The following is a 16,565-nucleotide window of genomic DNA, read 5'->3' as shown; positions in this document are numbered from 1 at the left end:
AATAAATGAAAGTTAGCCTTCAAATGAGCTACAAAACTGAAATGGGTGAATTGGCCGAGTTGATAATTGTCTCTAAAAATCTTCTACTATCCAGAAGCCCAAAACATGAGAATTTTATTAGGTACATTTTTTTATTAGAAATGGACCATTCATCTCCCTTTGGATGGAGAACATGTGTTCATCAGTCACATCTAAAGATTAAGATTAAATTAAAATAAAAAACTTGATTTTTTAAAAATCATATTTCAACCTCTTGATGTGACTGATAAACGTGTGTCCTCCATCCAAATGGAAATGGATGGTCCCTTGATAAAGTTCCCCAAAACATGTGATGACTTTATGTATCCATAACAAATATAGCCCACCCAGGCCCATCTCGGCCCAAATTTGTAATAGATGGGCCAAATTCATGGCATGCGGTGAGAGACATTCAATGATAGATTTTTTTTTGGGTAGGAAAAAAGTAAATGTATTAGGCAGAACCAGAAGTACCTGTGCCCTTCTCATTAACCTTAGCAATTAATGGGGGGGATGTACAAGTCATTATGAACCCACCATCACACCATTGATTGCATACAAACCCCATCTTGCCCCTCCAAGCCACAAAAAGGAGTAGAGAAAATTAACTTTCTTATTTGGTTTTTGAAGGACCCATTTAATATTTTTTGGAGGACCCACTTAATATTTTGAATGCCCTAGACATGGATGGTTCATCTAAAAGAGGAATAAGAAAAAGTGTCAGAGGTCATGCCTTAATATACTTGTTGAAGAGAGAGAAGGTTAATCCATGTCCTCCAATGTCCAAATGTCCAATTAGTGGGATCAGATCAAGAATATATTTATTGATTATGTTGCTTAACCTAATTAAGTAATAAGTGTGTCTACACACTCTTTAAAACCATATAAAATGAAGGCAAATAGACCAAGGGGATGATGGACATTAATGGCTATTATTAAGAATTCCTTTTAACTTTATTCTTGTTCATTGCTTGTTGCTTAAGATTAAATTTAAATAGGATTTAATTTCTTAGCGGTGAGCAATAATTAGTATAAGTTTTAGTGTTTCCTTTAGTTACTTTCCTTTAAGCCTGCTTCTAAAGTATTCATCACCCATTATATTACTATAATGAAGTATCATGAACAAAATTTTATTTTTGAGGCCAAATTTGAACGATTAATTAGTCTCATCTCATTTGGATGTATGGAACGTGTTAGATGATGTACATCATTTGATAGAACCTCTTGATATTTATAGTTTTTTTTTTTGGGTGTGTATTAAAGGTATTCATTTGCTTTGCAGACACTCCAGCAAGGAACGCCCAGTACCACACACGGGTGTTTAGCTACATTCTGCTTCTTCGGGTGTTTTATGTCAAACAGAGTAGGGCTGAGCAGGGCTTTTGTAGTCCCAAGCCTAGCCATATATATTCTAATTTAAGCATATTTCTGTCCTGACCCTAATTCAGGACTAATAATTATTGTCTTTAACCCTAAGCCTTATAGGGTCAAGCCAAACTCATTCCCACCCTGATTGGCCCTGTCCCTGATTCACCATATCCTAGTCTTAATTGGCTCTATCTTGGCCCTAGCCTTGATTGGCCATATACTTGGCCCTATCTCTAGCCTTGACCTTGATTCATTGAGATCAAATATTAGGGTCAAATTGAGGCCAGGATCATGTCCAAAATTAGGGCTAGGGTCAAAGCCAAAAATAAGGGACGGGTCGGGACAGACTTGACAGGCTAAAGAGTAATCCTAAGCCCACCCTTGGCCCTAGTCAGGGCCATAATATTTTGGACTTAACCTATCCTCAGGGCAAAATCTTGAGCCCAAGCCCTATTCGGGCTGAAGGCAAGCTTAGGGCGGCAAGCTTAGGGCGGTCAGGGTGAAACTTGCACTCCTAGTTTTATGCAAGATGTTTTATATGTAATTGAATATAGGGTAAATATCACTTACCTCCCCTCTTAGCTGGACAAATAGCACTTACACCTCCTTCTTAGTTGGATAATATCACTTCCCTCCCCTCTTATCTAGCAAATATATCAAACACCTCCCCTTTATTAATTTTTTCGGTTAAATTTAACTTTTACTGCTAAATATTTTTCTAAAACCCCAAACTACCCTTAGCTAAAAATATTTTTTATTTTAAACCCTAAATTACCGTAATCACCCTAACAAATAAATACTAAATTATCCTCAATTAAAATAATTATTATAAACCAAAACACCATAGTTAAAAATCAAATTATCTTTAATTATTAAAAGCCCAACATACCGTTTTTTTTTTTTTTTTTTAATTGAATGAAACAATTAAAAAACACGTACTACTAATCTACTATCAAGTAAATTTAAAAATGCAATTAAAAAAAAAAAAGGTATGTTGATAAAATTAAACACGTACTACTATTTTTGGGTTTTTCTAATTGTTTGATAAATTTATTTAAAAAAAAAAAGGTATGTTGGTTTTTAACAATTAAAGATAATTTGGGTTTTAATTATGCTGTTTTGATTTTTTAACAATTATTTTAATTGAGGGTAATTTAATATTTTAACTGTTAGGGTAATTATGATAATTTAGGGTTTAAAATAAAAAATATTTTTAGCCAAGGGTAGTTTGGGGTTTTTGAAAAATATTTAACGGTAAAAGTTAAATATTAATGAGAAAGTCAATAGAGGGGAGGTGTTTGATATGTTTACTAAGTAAGAGGGGAGGCAAGTGATATTATCCAACTAAGAGGGGGTGTAAGTGCTATTTGTCCAGCTAAGAGGGGAGGTAAGTGATATTTACCCTTGAATATATTATGCTATTTATCTCGGGCTTTGCTTGAGTGCAACGGCTGCACCTGCATCCAGCCGTGTATCCATCCAACATCTGAGTTCGTTGAATTAAAAGGCTCAGATTATGGTAATAATACAGCTGCCCATCCAGTTGTTGGGTGCATATATGCTGCCGCTACAATGAAGCAAAAGTGATATATCTCATGGTAGAAACATCCATCAAATTTAGACCTCAAAAAGTAAAAAGGCTCACTTTTCAGTTTTCACTTACTTCTATACAACTGATGACTTCCAAAATTCTTTTTGCATCCATGATAATAACAGCTTTTATACTTTGCTTCAAAGTGCAAGCATCTCAACCCCTTTAAATGTGAAGCATAAATCTTTTCTTTTCCATCTACACGCGCTGAGTTTTCATTGAGATTAAACAAAAGGCCCAATGTTGTCTTTGTGGAAAGAACAAGGATTCCAACACAAGGACCCACAAAAGACTGAAGTGAGAAGAGAATTCTCAACATTTTTTCTTAATTTCTGGGTGAAAATAAAATTCTCGAGTTACCTAAGAAGCTAGGAGATCGGCTGAAGAGTTAGTGGTCTTTGGCTAACGACAGAAGACTGAAATTTAAACAGTAAGTTCCAAAGGTCAAGATCATAAGCCAAAATTTGCCGCGAAAGGAAAATTTGTAAATTTTGTTTTTTGGGTACAGAGGAAAATTTGTAAATTTGATGCTTTGCAAAAGAAAAACTCAATCACATCCCACCACAATGTTGTGTAAATGCTGGACTCGAAAGCTAATTGAATATATATTCATTCTCAATGTACTAGATGATTCTGCATGGAGGGCAGATCTGAGACAATATCTTGAAGTGATTTGAACACCATATCATTCAGTTGAGTATTTAAAACACAGCATTAAGAATGCAGAAACTCATAAAATACAGGACTACTTGGTTGTTTCGCAATTAAAACACACTATCATATAGCCTTGCAGATGTCCCAATCAATGGCCCAGAGGAGATTCCAACCAAAGATGAGGCTCTGCAGTATTTGGCTGGTATACCCACCATACCTACCAATCTGCAACTTCTTAAATCCAAGGTGGGAAAAACCTAAGTAGAGCTTTAAAAGAAAAACATAAGATCTAATGAAGAAGTATTTCTTAGTCTGATCCAGAAAAATGCCAGAAACTACTACAGATTTCCCTTTCCATTTATTTAATCCAGGGAGGTCTGGGATCTGGGTTTTGTCATTTTGACTCCCACTGCTGTCAGTACTAATTTTTCTTGTTAGTGTCATTCTATAAGGGAGCACAGATTAACCACCACAAGCAACCTTCAATTGATTGGCACGTGTGGAACTGTGAAAGGTGTACATGTGTGAATTGAGAACCAGTGGAAACTGAAGAACTGAGTTGGGTTCCAGCCATTCTGGAGTGAACTATGCTTATGGCCTGTGGGGTCCTGCAAGCACAGAGAAGTGAGGAGTGAAGACTGTGGAGTGTAGATGCTATAAACACGATTCAGAGAATTGATGGCGTTGAGCTAAAACCCACTTATTTTGTGTGGTGTGGAGTGGGACCATTCCTTCGAAGGAATAAGGACAGCTATTGCACAAACTACTTTTGGCCCCGCTAGTGACAGTCATACAAAGCTCATTCATGGCGTTTAAGCTCACTCGCATCTTCACCACCACTATCATTACTGTCAAAATCACTACTTAACCTCTTCAATCTTCTAATGTCTTCAGGGCTTGCTTGCTGTTTCTGACTGGTACCTCATAGGCTCATAACCATTTTCTTAACTGTTATTTTCTCTTTCTGGGTTGATCTCTTCCTTCCTCGACTTCTATTTTCTTGGTGCGGGTATCAAAAAATTGCAGACATGAGAAGGACGTCTCTCCAGCTCAATCTTCAAGTTCTTAGCTTGTTTCTTATGCTCCTCTGTGAGTATTTACTACCCATCTTTTATGTTTATTCACTGGGTTTTCGCTGTTCATTCAAATTTCCTAATTTTATCTGGGTTGCATCATTTGGGGTCAAGTTACGGAGCTTTGTTTGTGCTTTGCTGATTTTATCTGCCAAATTCTAGATTTGGCGAGTTGAGTCTTTTAATTCGATGTGTTTGGGGTTTTCAGTTTTGGTTGCTTTTGAGTTCCATTTTTTTTATTTGTAGTTGAGCAACTGGTTTGGGAATTCATTGGGACTTTTCTTTCTTGGGTTGCTTCTTACACTTTCGGAATCGTTTATTTGGGTGGATTTGAAGTCATTAAACGGTTCATGGCTTCTTAGGCTGTCTTAACTTGACTATCCTGTTCAAGACGACGTAGCATTGCTTCAAGGTTGATGGTGCTAGGGTTTGCGTTTTAAGCGTTTTTCATCGATGTTTCAAAACATTCAGTTGAAGGGTACTTACTAGTTGAGGGTTTTCCACCCTTCCTGTTTACCATAGATGTTTTCCTTGAAAAGCAGCATTGCTTCAAGGATGCTGGTGTTTTTCATTTCAAACCTGGGCGGGTAGCTGTTTCTGCTTGCCTGGAACTGAATATCAGTTCTTGACTATTATGTTAGAAATCTGAATCAAATTACGGTTAATGATCTAAATCTTGGTTTAGGTGTCAACAGTTTTTTGGCTATCATGGAAAAAATATATCATTGTTATATTTGCTTGATATTTATTTTACCAAATGTCCTACCAAAAAAAAAAAGAAATTTTTTTATTACCAAGTGTCCATGTGTGGAGAGTACTAGCAACCATTACCAATTCCTTTTCACCCTTTCGTCACCTAAAAACAACAACTGTTCAAACCATGAACAAATCAAGACTCCTGAAAACCTTTAAATTACTTAGTACTTGATTTGATTGAACTTGTACATATGATTCACAGAAGAGTTCAGATACATCTGTTTTTAGTAAGCAAGTGACCAGAGGGTGGCTTCCTTACTTGCAATATCCTAGACATACTGCATTCTAAGCTTTCTTATGTATGGTCCTTTTGATTGCCAAATAAGAGTCAAATAAAAATTGGGATAATCTAGATTTCATAAATATGTGGCTGCTTTCTTGCACTTAGGTGCGCCAGTCTAGCACATCCACCCTGCAAATACAAAGCACATTCTGGATTCATATTTGGTGCACTTTCAGATTTTTGATTGTTAATTGTTTTTCTTTCAATTTGAACATGAGTGAAAGTTCTATATCATGGCAGTGGAGAGATTATTTTTCTCCCCTTTGAATTTCATTTATAATTGGTGTTTACTAACGGTTTACTCTACAGTTAGGAAATGTTACTGGTATTTATTTAAGCCATCAAAGTGTTTGAGCTTTAATGCTTGTAGGGTTTGTTATTAGAAGAGTACAAATTGAAACATGTAGTTGTGGGAACTACTAAGACCTAGATTCCTGTATGAGGTTATAGAAAGTTTACCTTCTACCTCTTTAAATAGGATGTATTGTATTTTTTGGCACCAATAAGAATACACTTGGTAAGCTTTGTTGGAATGGCTCGGAGGACCTTGACCACCTTTTTTTCTCTTGCCCCTCTTCCCGCTCCATATGGTCCTTAGCCCTTGCCTCTATATGGCCTAGATCGAGACGCTCTTTTGGGTTTTCCCGTGATTGGAATTGGATCCTGAGAAGCTACTTTGGCTCCTCGATACGCGACCAAGTTGATAAGCTTGTCTTTGCCGCTACCATCCACCATTTGAGGTGGAAACGCAACATGAGGAGATGGACTTCCAAATCCCAATCCCGAGATGGGATTTGGAATGCCATCCATTTTGATGTTTCTTCTAGATTATTCTCTTTTCCCACTCCCTTGTTACTAACTCTCCAAGAAATAGGTTAATTATTAGCTCTTGGAGACTCACCTTCCCTATCCAGTCCTCTCTTGACTGGCTGTTGCCCCCCCTCCCGGTGTTCTCTCCCTCCTTCTCCCCCCATTTCTCTTTGTATTTCCTTTTGGTTGCTTTTAATATAATTCTTTATTCACCCCCCCAAAAAAAGAGTACACTTAGTGAGTACAAATGAAACAAAATACACATTGCTCTGAGGTGTTAGTAGCTATAAGATTTATCAGTGTCTTCTGCTGCTGTTTTTTTATCTGCATATTAAGCAGCGCCTGTTTTTCTTTTCTTTTCAAGTCATGCCTAGTGCACAAGGCTTCTGTGTTTAGCAGCATCTGACCTTCCTCATGCTAAGCGGTTTCAACAACAATAAGCCTTGTCCCAGCAAAATGGGGTTGGCTATGTGGATCTTTAACTTTCAATCAGCTCCATTTGAGTTCATACTAGATACAAGGCCTATTCTATGCGCATCTTTTCTCACCACTTCTCCCAAGATTATCTTAGGTCTGCCTAGCCTAGTTCTTCTATATCCTTCAATCTGGATTAAATACTTCTACATACAGGGGCATCTAAAGGTCCACGTGATCACTATGTTGTTTGTCCCTTGAAAATCTTCTCATCATTACTTATTGTGCTTCATGACATTGCTTTCAAACAACATTATGAGGTGCTAGAAGAATTTGGCACCTGTTCACACTCCAAACGGTCAGACATAATGCATAAAGTGAATATTATTAGCATGGCATCCCCTATGCTGATGATTATGTATACTGGCTGACTCAGGTTTCTGTGAACCTAACTGCATTGCGTTGGAGCATGGAAAAGGTTCTTTGTTAGAAGAGAGGAGAGGAAATGCTCTTCTGCCCACTATTGCCCCACGTCAGGCCCCTCAACCCTATATTCCTCAGATAGCACCATCGCCGTTGGTTCCTTACACAAATAACACTGTGCCAAAATTATCAGGTGTTTTTCATTTAATTTTCTGTATTGCATATTTGATTCTAGGGGCTTTCCACCATTGCAACACTTTGACTTTGGTTTTGAATTGCAGGGCTTTGTACGTTAAACTTTTCCGCTGCTGAAAGCATGATGAGCACGACTGCAGTTGATTGTTCCTCTTCCTTTGCTCCTTTTCTGGCTAATGTGATATGTTGTCCACAGTTAGAAGCCACTCTAGTGATTCTTATCGGGCAATCAGGGAAAGATTCTGGGATGCTGGCCTTGGATATGGCCCATGCTAATCACTGTCTCTCAGATGTTGTGCAGATCCTTGCAGGTCAGGGTGCAAATTCAAATCTACAAAAGATATGTTCAATTCAGCCAGTTGACTTAACTGAAGCCTCATGCCCTGTTGAAAATGTTAATGAGTTTGAGAGCATTGTGGATTCATCTAGTCTTTTGGCTGCTTGTGAAAAAATTGACCCTGTGAATGAGTGTTGCAGCCAAAAGTGCCAGAACGCAATATCTGAAGCAGCCAGCAGAATTGCTTTTAAAAATTATGGTCTGTCAAGGATGAATGGAGATAATCTTTTACCTGGAAACTCATCCAAGATCGATGATTGCAAAGGCATTGTCATGCGATGGCTTTCCAGTAGACTTGAACCTTCTGCTTCAAAGAAAATTCTTAGGGGACTCTCTAGCTGTAATGTGAATAAAGGTAAGCTGGGAAAGTGGCCTTTTTTCTTTTGGAGCATAAGAAAATTTCTTTACAATATCACACTGTTTAATCGGTTCTGGTCTTAATGATATTAGGAGCAGGAGATTTTGTTATTTATAGTGGAGATTGTCTCCTAGGTCCCATTTAGTTACCGAGGAGAAGTGAAGTAAAACTAGAAGGAAAATGAAAATAGAATTTTTTGTGATCATTGCCCAGAAGAATTGTTTAGATAACAAAATATTAAATATGGTGACTAAATGTTAGTTTATTTGCATTCAGTATCATTAAAATTTTCTTGTGAAATGGTTAGATTTAATTCCATCTATGTATTTTTTTGAGCAAATTACATATAGACCTCCTTGTGTTTGCAATCAATTACATCTACTACCCCTAAAAAAAATCAATTACAAATGCCTCCTAACTGCTTCAGTAGAGCTGTCCATTTATAACTTTCAATTCTTAACAGTAGGAGGGTAGTTGTAATTAAATTTTTTCCAGGGGTAGTAGATGTAATTGATTGCAAACACAGGGTCTATATGTAATTTTCCCTTTATATACAATTGTTCTTGATTATCAATTCAGAACCTAGGTTTTGTTTTTGTTTTTGTTTTAATTTTGTAACTTCAGGTACTTCACATCTAAACAAATGAGGTCTCAGGGAAGTTGGTCTGGTTACTGATGGATTTTGTATGGGATATGTGCTGGATTTTCCAGAACAAAAACTACAGTACCTCTGGCATCCCCAGTACCACATCTTGTGACAGTAGACTTGGTTTGGTCAGAGGGAATGGGTGCTCTTGGTGGTGTTATTGGATGAATGTTTATGACATTTGATCATGGAATTTTGATGTAAAGGGTCCAAGGACCAATCCTATGCATGTATACCATATTTTGGGTGACACCATTGGTAGACATTTGGGTTCTTCATTTTGAAAAAAGACTGTACCTTAGTGGGGTCTGAAATAGCCATACTTGCAGTCTTACCCCCTGTTTCTAGAGATCATTTTCCAAGACTTGAACCGATGACCTAGCACTCATCAAGTAAGCACTTGCCAAGCATGACCTTTTCTCTGTCTAAAAAGTATCCCTTGGTTTGGTTAGTATTTGATGAGAAGTACTGATTTTTGAGATCTATGCTTATTCTTTCCATCCATTTCTACATCTAAACTAAAATCTTATTTCTCAACAAACATTTCCTTTGCTTCAGTGTGCCCATTGGTTTTCCCTGACACAAGACATGTTGCCAAAGATTGTGAGAGTGAGATGAGTAATCGGACTGCTTGCTGCAGTGTCATGGAGAGTTACGTCTCTCACTTGCAGCAGAGTTTTATTACAAACTTACAAGCTCTAAACTGTGCTGCTTTGCTTGGCATGAAGTTACAGAAGGCTAATGTTACTAAAAATGTCTATAGCCTTTGTCACATAACACTCAAAAGCTTTTCTCTCCAAGGTTGGTGTACTCTGGAAATATCTATATTTCTGTTATGTTCTAAACTGTTGACCACTCATAATTAGATACTGATACTGATTCATCTTTTCTTTGTCATTTCTTGATTGGGATATGGGGAATCTGCAATGGCACATCAGTTACATCACAAGGTAATACATATCAATCAGATGCTTTTGGATATACTATTTTATTAACTCATTTATCTGCAAATGCTTCCCTTCTCTGAACAATATCAGTCTTCACTGTCTTAATCTTTTTTTTATTTTTTTATTTTTATTTTTATTTTATTTTTTATTTAATTGTTTTATGTTTTTCCTGTATCCAAGGATACTGCTTTTCTTATAAACCTCCACTTCTTAGCTTTTAGATTTCGAAAATTTTATAAGAAAAAATTTGTGAAAGATGATCAAATGATAGAATGTCCCAATTCGGTTTCTTCCTCTCGTAGAAATGTACCATACTGCATAAGTTTGTCAAAGAGACTCACCATATTGCACGGATAATTCTTGTGACTATTAGGACCTACCATATGTGAGGACCTTGCTGGTCAAGGTTTTAGAGCGAGAGGGGAAGAAGAAGACGATGAGAAGAGAGAGAGACGATGGGAGAAGGAGAGCAAGAACGGAGGCAACTCAATGAGAGTCCATGCCTCATCTTATTCACACTAGTCCTTATACAATTACAACCCTGGTAGAGTTTCCCAAAATAGATGAGATCCCCTACCTTTCTAATCAAATTACATTCCAGCTAGTGAGCAAAAATAAGAAAAAAAATTCACCAAAAAGGAAACAAATCTGAACTCCAACTGGTGCTTACCTCCTTGACTTGGGCACCACTCCACACCAAAAGACCATCCTAGCCTTTCCTTTTCTGTAAAAATCACAATCTGTTAAAGATTCTTATTTGAGGGGCTTGGTTTGAAATGTTATAAACGTTTTCACATTCAATCCTATTGTGTTATTGATTGTTTTAATGAATAGGAAAGGTCCACCCCCCCCCCCCCCCCTCTTTCATTTGAGACATAATTTTCTTAGTACATTCAGATGTGTCTACAGACTGCAGGTCCACATTAATTAGCAATACTGAATAAAAATATGATTTATAACTCTCCCATTCTAGTGGGGGTGCTGTTGAAGTGACAGTTTACTATTGTGCTATAATTATTTGCATGCATCTTAAAAGTTTGAACGGATGTCTTTCGGAGTTTTTTTTTAAGGGGTGCCTTTTACTCGTCTTCTTCATCCAATTTCTCCCTTCCTACAGAATCTGGGTGCCTTCTGCCAAGCTTGCCCTCAGATGTAACATATGACCAGTCTGCAGGTGTCAGTTTCCTTTGTGATCTGAATGATAACATTGCAGCTCCGTGGCCCTCCGCATCTCAATTACCAACTTCTTCCTGCAAAAAAAGTATGTTTGACTGCTTTATTTCCTTAAACTGTGTCTTTATAATATTAAGTCCTTTTTCAGTTAAGAGTAGTTTCCTCTGCACGTTATTCTTATATGATTTGTTGGTGTGGGGCCATGGTCTTGAAGAAGGTACGAGACCCTGACCCTTCCCTTTCAAATGGCCGTGATCTTATAAAGCTCTGAAAAACATGGCATGGGTGAGATGTTTCAAAACATCTGATCATCTATTTTGGCATTAAGGTAATGCATTAGTTGGACCGTCCCTACTGGGGGTTCGAATTCTTTGTATGTCTCGTGCATGCCAACCTAGGGGAGATCCCATGCAAAAGATGCTCCACTTGTTTTTATGTAATTCTTTTTTTTGCAAACCTGACAATAGTTTAAACCTTGGACCTGCAGCAATCAAGATCCCAGCACTTCCAGCTGCTACATCAGGACAAAGTGGTAAGCAGAATAATTGATATTTCTTTGTGTAGTTTGGTTTTGAGATATTTAGAATGTTGTTTAATTAACTCTGAAATAAAACTAGATATGGCAAGAGATCCTTATTGGAAAAATCAATGACTTGCTTTCACATTATCCTTGTAGAAAATCTCCTTGATTACCACCCCACTCCAAATACCTGCCACGCAACCACAAATGCACATGATCACATTCTTTTTAACTCTTTTGGAGCTCGGTGGCTTTAGTGTCTTTGCAGGATTTGCTAAGTTGCCCTTTTCTATTTGTTTTTATTTTCGGAAATTTACTGTCTTTCTTCCAACACTTATGCTTTATTGCGAGCAATTTGTTAGTTGGTAGAGTATCCTTTCTCTTGTATTTAAAGCATGTAGTACAAGAAGAGCTATTCTTTGCTATTAAGTAGCTTACTACTCCATGAATGGCATCTCCCTGTATGTAGTTTTCTACAACACAAAAAGGAGGCAAAACTAAAATAATAAATGGTAAGTTGCTAATGACTTAGCAGTTAAATCTATTACGATAATAGAAAGTGATTACTTAAATCAAATAGGATATACACAGTGGACAAGGCTCCTGCCACTGCAAGGCTTAGAGGCTGTTTCCAGACTCATACCCATCACCACTTGATCATGATGGAGCAACCTTACCATTGCATCAAAGTCTGCCCTCTATTTACTTAATCCCACATAGGACCTAAATGCCTAATGCTTGGACTTGCAGAATTGGCACATTACAACAAAACACATGGCATTAAATGTTGATTGCCCATATAACCATTGAAACCTCAAGCTAATCCTAACTTAAACCAAGCAAAAGCATAGATTCAATTGGGCCTAATAAGGATGACCAGATTCAAAACAACAAGCCCATCCTCTCTTCTTGCTAGAATTCTGCATCAATTAGTCTACTACCTTTTCTGTCTAAGAACCATTTTACCCAGATTGGAGTTAACATATACCTTGTCCACCACCAGCTTGTACTCGGAGCAACTCTTTTCCTTTTGTTTGTATTCATACCACCTGGCTTCCTATTAAATGTTTCAAATAGTTCAATTTGTTGCATCTGATAAACTTTATGAAAAGCGGTAAGCTAGACTAATTTGATGGCAAATGGTGCATTATTGTGCTCGAGGCCAGCTTGAACCATGCCTTCCGTGTGCACAAATCTGTGGTCAAAAGAAGGATAATATCATAATATACAGAAGGTGGAGGTCATGGCTGTGACCTCTGATCCTTGTTAACTTACATTTGTCTCGCATTTCCCTGCTGATTATTCAAGGCACGGATGAAGAACCATTGCTATTTTCACACGTGGTTCTTGTTCCTTGGCATTCCCTGGTTTATTCACATTATATCAAACCTCTCTTGGCAGACCTTAATTCATGAAATGTTGACCATCTCTTTTTTCATACCATACATTATTGCAGAGGACCATGAGGAATCACTGTGAATGTATTATTTATTACCCTCATCTGTGTTCTTATATTTGTCTCAAGTGTTTGATTAATTGAATTTGAAGTAATAAAAAACCTCTGATGGTAAAAAAAAAAAATTTAGGCTCACCTAAAACTTTCATTATACCTGCCTAGGGTAAAACTATTATGTTCTTAGCAGAGCAACCACAGGTTCATACATGTAGGAATGAAACTATTACCATCTTAATAGCAGACCAATCACAGGTTCATGCATATTTGCTTATGCGAATAAATTGGTATGTCAATTCAGACTAACAGCTGCATTGATAAATGCACAGATGAACCACCTACTAAGATTAAGGACAAAGCAGGAGGCCAATACAATATTAAGAAACACGTTCATCAGCACAATACAAGGAAATGTAAAGCATGAATCCAGTCAAATATGGGAGGATCTGTTTGTGATCTCGTCCTGGATATATTTATAACTGGGTTCATTTAGTTAATGGGATTAGCATAGAATTCATGGGGTCAATAGCTTCATTTGGTTTATCTGATTTTAACTTGGGCAAGGTTGTCACAATAGAGGACTTGAAGATGATTGTAAGAAACAAGATAAGGATGTGGGGCTGTTAATTTTGTTCTGTTATTCAATAAATATACCCTTATTTTTTTTGGAGGCTGGTGGTGGTGAATGGTGATTAGCTTTGAAGTCTGTGGATGATCTTTTCTCAGCTAACTATTATGTTCTAAGAATCAGATAGATTTCTTGGAGTTCACAATATCCATTTAATTATTTCTTTCAAGGCTTCATTGCTTTGCTGATTCATATGATAAACTTGAGTGATTGCATCTCTTCAAGGCCAGCTGGGTAGCACACTAACCTACATGCTGCAATGCTTGTTTTCAGGTCCCTGCCAAGAAGGCTTGATGTTACCTTGGTTGCTCATCTTCGTACTGGTTCTGATGGCACCCTTTTAATTTTCAGTTCAGCCCTTTTTGCTTCTCTAATTGTGGTGATGGATTATATATCCGTTATGCGAAACTAGAGTCCACCATGGGATGACTGAAATGCAGTGAGAGATCTCGTTGAACCACATCACTGGAAGCGAGAAGAATCACAATCGGAAGCTTGTCTCAATTTTTTGTAGCAGGGTATAATTGTTTCATGATTCTTGGGAAGAAAAAAGAACCCTAATTAGATGCAATAAAAATTCATGTAAAGATATTCTAGGAAGAGAAAAAAAGGTGGGGGGGGGGGGTTCTTGGGTGACAAGGGGTAGGGGAAGTAGAGTTTATGTTGTAATTATTACTTTTAAGATTCGGCTGTAAATCATCGGGGGTTGTCTCAAATGCAGCAGCCTTTTGTTTTTCCTTTTTCTCTTGGGAGTTATTATTTGAGAAAACATCAGTATATGTATGAGCTATTCATCATCTCAGACAGTAGTCTAAACATGAAAAACAGATTGTAGAACTGATTTTGATTACTAAAAAAGGGGGGGGGGGGGGGGAAGGAGAAAAGAACCCTAATTATTTGCCTTTTTGGGGAAGAATACAATTGATTCATATGGATCTTTTCTTGACTGTTTTCATATCTTGAATTTGATCTATGATGAACAATGTCATATTAAGGTGGATTGAAATGGATCATGCAGATCTCTACAAAGGGTTTTCTTAATTTAAGAAAAACCGTTAAGATTATTTCATCATTACTAGTTTAAAAAATGCAAATGCATGTTTTAGGAAATTCTACAAGAGAAGCTGACTTACCAATCGATTAATGTCATGCAAGTCTCTTATCTTTCTTGGGTCTTTGACCCAGTTGGTGCAGACACAGAGAGGCCAAAGTTTTTCTTCACCTTTCTATATTTCTGTTGAAACCCTACCACCTATGATTGCGAAAGGGATTAGTTCTAATTAGTGCAGTAAAACACATGCATATACTGTAGTAAGTCCTTGATTTTATATGTTTTTGTGATTGCCTCTTAAGGCAGGATAGCTTTTAGGTCATAGATCAAGTGAAACAAAAAAGAAGTAAATCTTGAGAAGCGAAAAATAATAATTTATTTATTTTACAGTCTTACAAATCGCAAACTACAATTTGGTAGCGGTTGTGTTTCTTATCAATTAATGGCCAAACAACTGATGGTTAGAAAATCTTAGATTCATGACCTCAGCCGAAAGTTCTTGCACTTTAACCTTAAGGTGGGTTTTTCCTCCATTTTGAAAGAAGGTAATTGAAAGAGAAGAAATCATTCTAGTGAAAAATAATTAGATTTATATTGAAAAGAGATCTACAGATCAAAAGTTTCAATCAGTGGCAACAAGAATAATTGAAGTGTTAAGGAGGGAGAAGGCTGCAGCAGTCATTCAATCTTACTGTCTTGTTGGTTCAATTACCAGAAAACCAAAAAATTTCTTCTAAAAATAATTTGCACGTACTGCTATGGCAGATTATACACTATCTGGATATATTCAGTAAGTAAAGCTTCAAGTTCCAAATTTCCAATTGACTATTATGAGGAAATACCAAGTTGATACATATGCTATTGGAGACCGAGAGATTGATCAAGCAGTTCGTTTTGGTAGCTCGAATCCAACTACAACCTTGGACATCAAGCATTTGAAGGTTTGGGTAGCTAAGAGTGAGAAAGCAATTACCCATGCCATAAATATCTTACCTGCATTCCCTCAAATGTTGGAACTCAATTGTAACCAACGTCAACCCATCACACCTAAGCAATTATGGATTAATCAAATTTAAGCAAGCTTTAATTACACTAGAGAGAGCATTGTCCTTCAATCTTGCTCCACATATTGCAAGTGTGTGAAAGTTTTCGAATGTCCTCAACTTGGGGGTTAAGTCATGAGGACACCCCATAGCCTGAGTGACTTTAGTGCCCTAGCAGAATCAAGACCGTCCATCTTGGATATGCCCTCAATTCTTGACTTCTTCTCAGTAAGATTGTCCATTCAGAGTTGGAAGGGGCTGAAGACAATGTATTGAGCTAGATAACTATTTGGCAAGGCTAGTATGGGAGAAAAGACAGTAAACCAAAAGCTCTTTTTAACATATTGGTTTAGATCATCTGATCTTAAATTTTGCGAAATTAAATGTCAAAATTTCAATCTTGACTGTAGACTACAGGTGGTGCACATTAATTATGCAGCACCCAAGCCAAGCACCTTATAATTGGTCGGTTGGTTCAGTTCAAGATGTGCCATAAATAATACATTTAGTTGAATTCATTTTGGTCTAATTGGTCTAGGCAATTCAAGATGTGCCATAAATAGTGCAATTAGTGCAATTCATTTTGGTCTAATTGGTCTATGAAGATTCGGTCTAAAATCGCGAATTCTTATGGACATTCAATGAGCTCCCTTTTAGGCCCATTGATATCTCAACTAATTCTCAAGTGGATGGCTCTATACCTATAAATGAAGCAGAATTTTTTTTATGCACGTATAGCTTCGCTTCAACTCCAAAAATATTGAAACTCTTGACCTCTTACTATAAAGTGTTAGAAAAATAATTATGTTTATTTTAAATACATA

The 16,565-nt window shown here is 37.1% G+C and overlaps 1 protein-coding gene across 1 annotated transcript; it reads left to right on the top strand.

Annotated features, from left to right (window-relative positions):
- Positions 1-3,943: 3,943 nt before the first annotated feature.
- On the top strand, positions 3,944-14,259 carry LOC149004220 (putative GPI-anchored protein At1g61900). Its single transcript, XM_089168259.1, has 8 exons — positions 3,944-4,720; positions 7,404-7,583; positions 7,672-8,277; positions 9,485-9,727; positions 9,865-9,876; positions 10,991-11,134; positions 11,534-11,578; positions 13,921-14,259. The coding sequence occupies exons 1-8, from the start codon at positions 4,660-4,662 to the stop codon at positions 13,989-13,991; spliced, it is 1,362 nt and encodes a 453-aa protein (XP_089024385.1). The 5' UTR covers positions 3,944-4,659; the 3' UTR covers positions 13,992-14,259.
- The last annotated feature ends 2,306 nt before the right edge of the window (positions 14,260-16,565 follow it).

Source organism: Hakea prostrata, chromosome 9 (assembly GCF_041222555.1).
Source record: "Hakea prostrata isolate BN-2017 chromosome 9, UWA_Hpros_2, whole genome shotgun sequence".
Taxonomy (NCBI): Eukaryota; Viridiplantae; Streptophyta; class Magnoliopsida; order Proteales; family Proteaceae; genus Hakea; species Hakea prostrata.
The sequence above is the reverse complement of the archived record's forward strand: the minus strand, read 5'-3'. Positions and strand labels throughout refer to the sequence as shown.

What these genes read in the sequence shown, in the direction of transcription:
- LOC149004220 (XM_089168259.1), top strand. Translation starts at nt 4,660, where the DNA reads ATGAGAAGGACGTCTCTCCAGCTCAATCTTCAAGTTCTTAGCTTGTTT. An exon ending in CTTGTTTCTTATGCTCCTCT is followed by an intron (nt 4,721 to 7,403) that starts GTGAGTATTTAC and finishes TGGCTGACTCAG; the next exon opens with GTTTCTGTGAACCTAACTGC. An exon ending in TAGCTGTAATGTGAATAAAG is followed by an intron (nt 8,278 to 9,484) that starts GTAAGCTGGGAA and finishes CCTTTGCTTCAG; the next exon opens with TGTGCCCATTGGTTTTCCCT.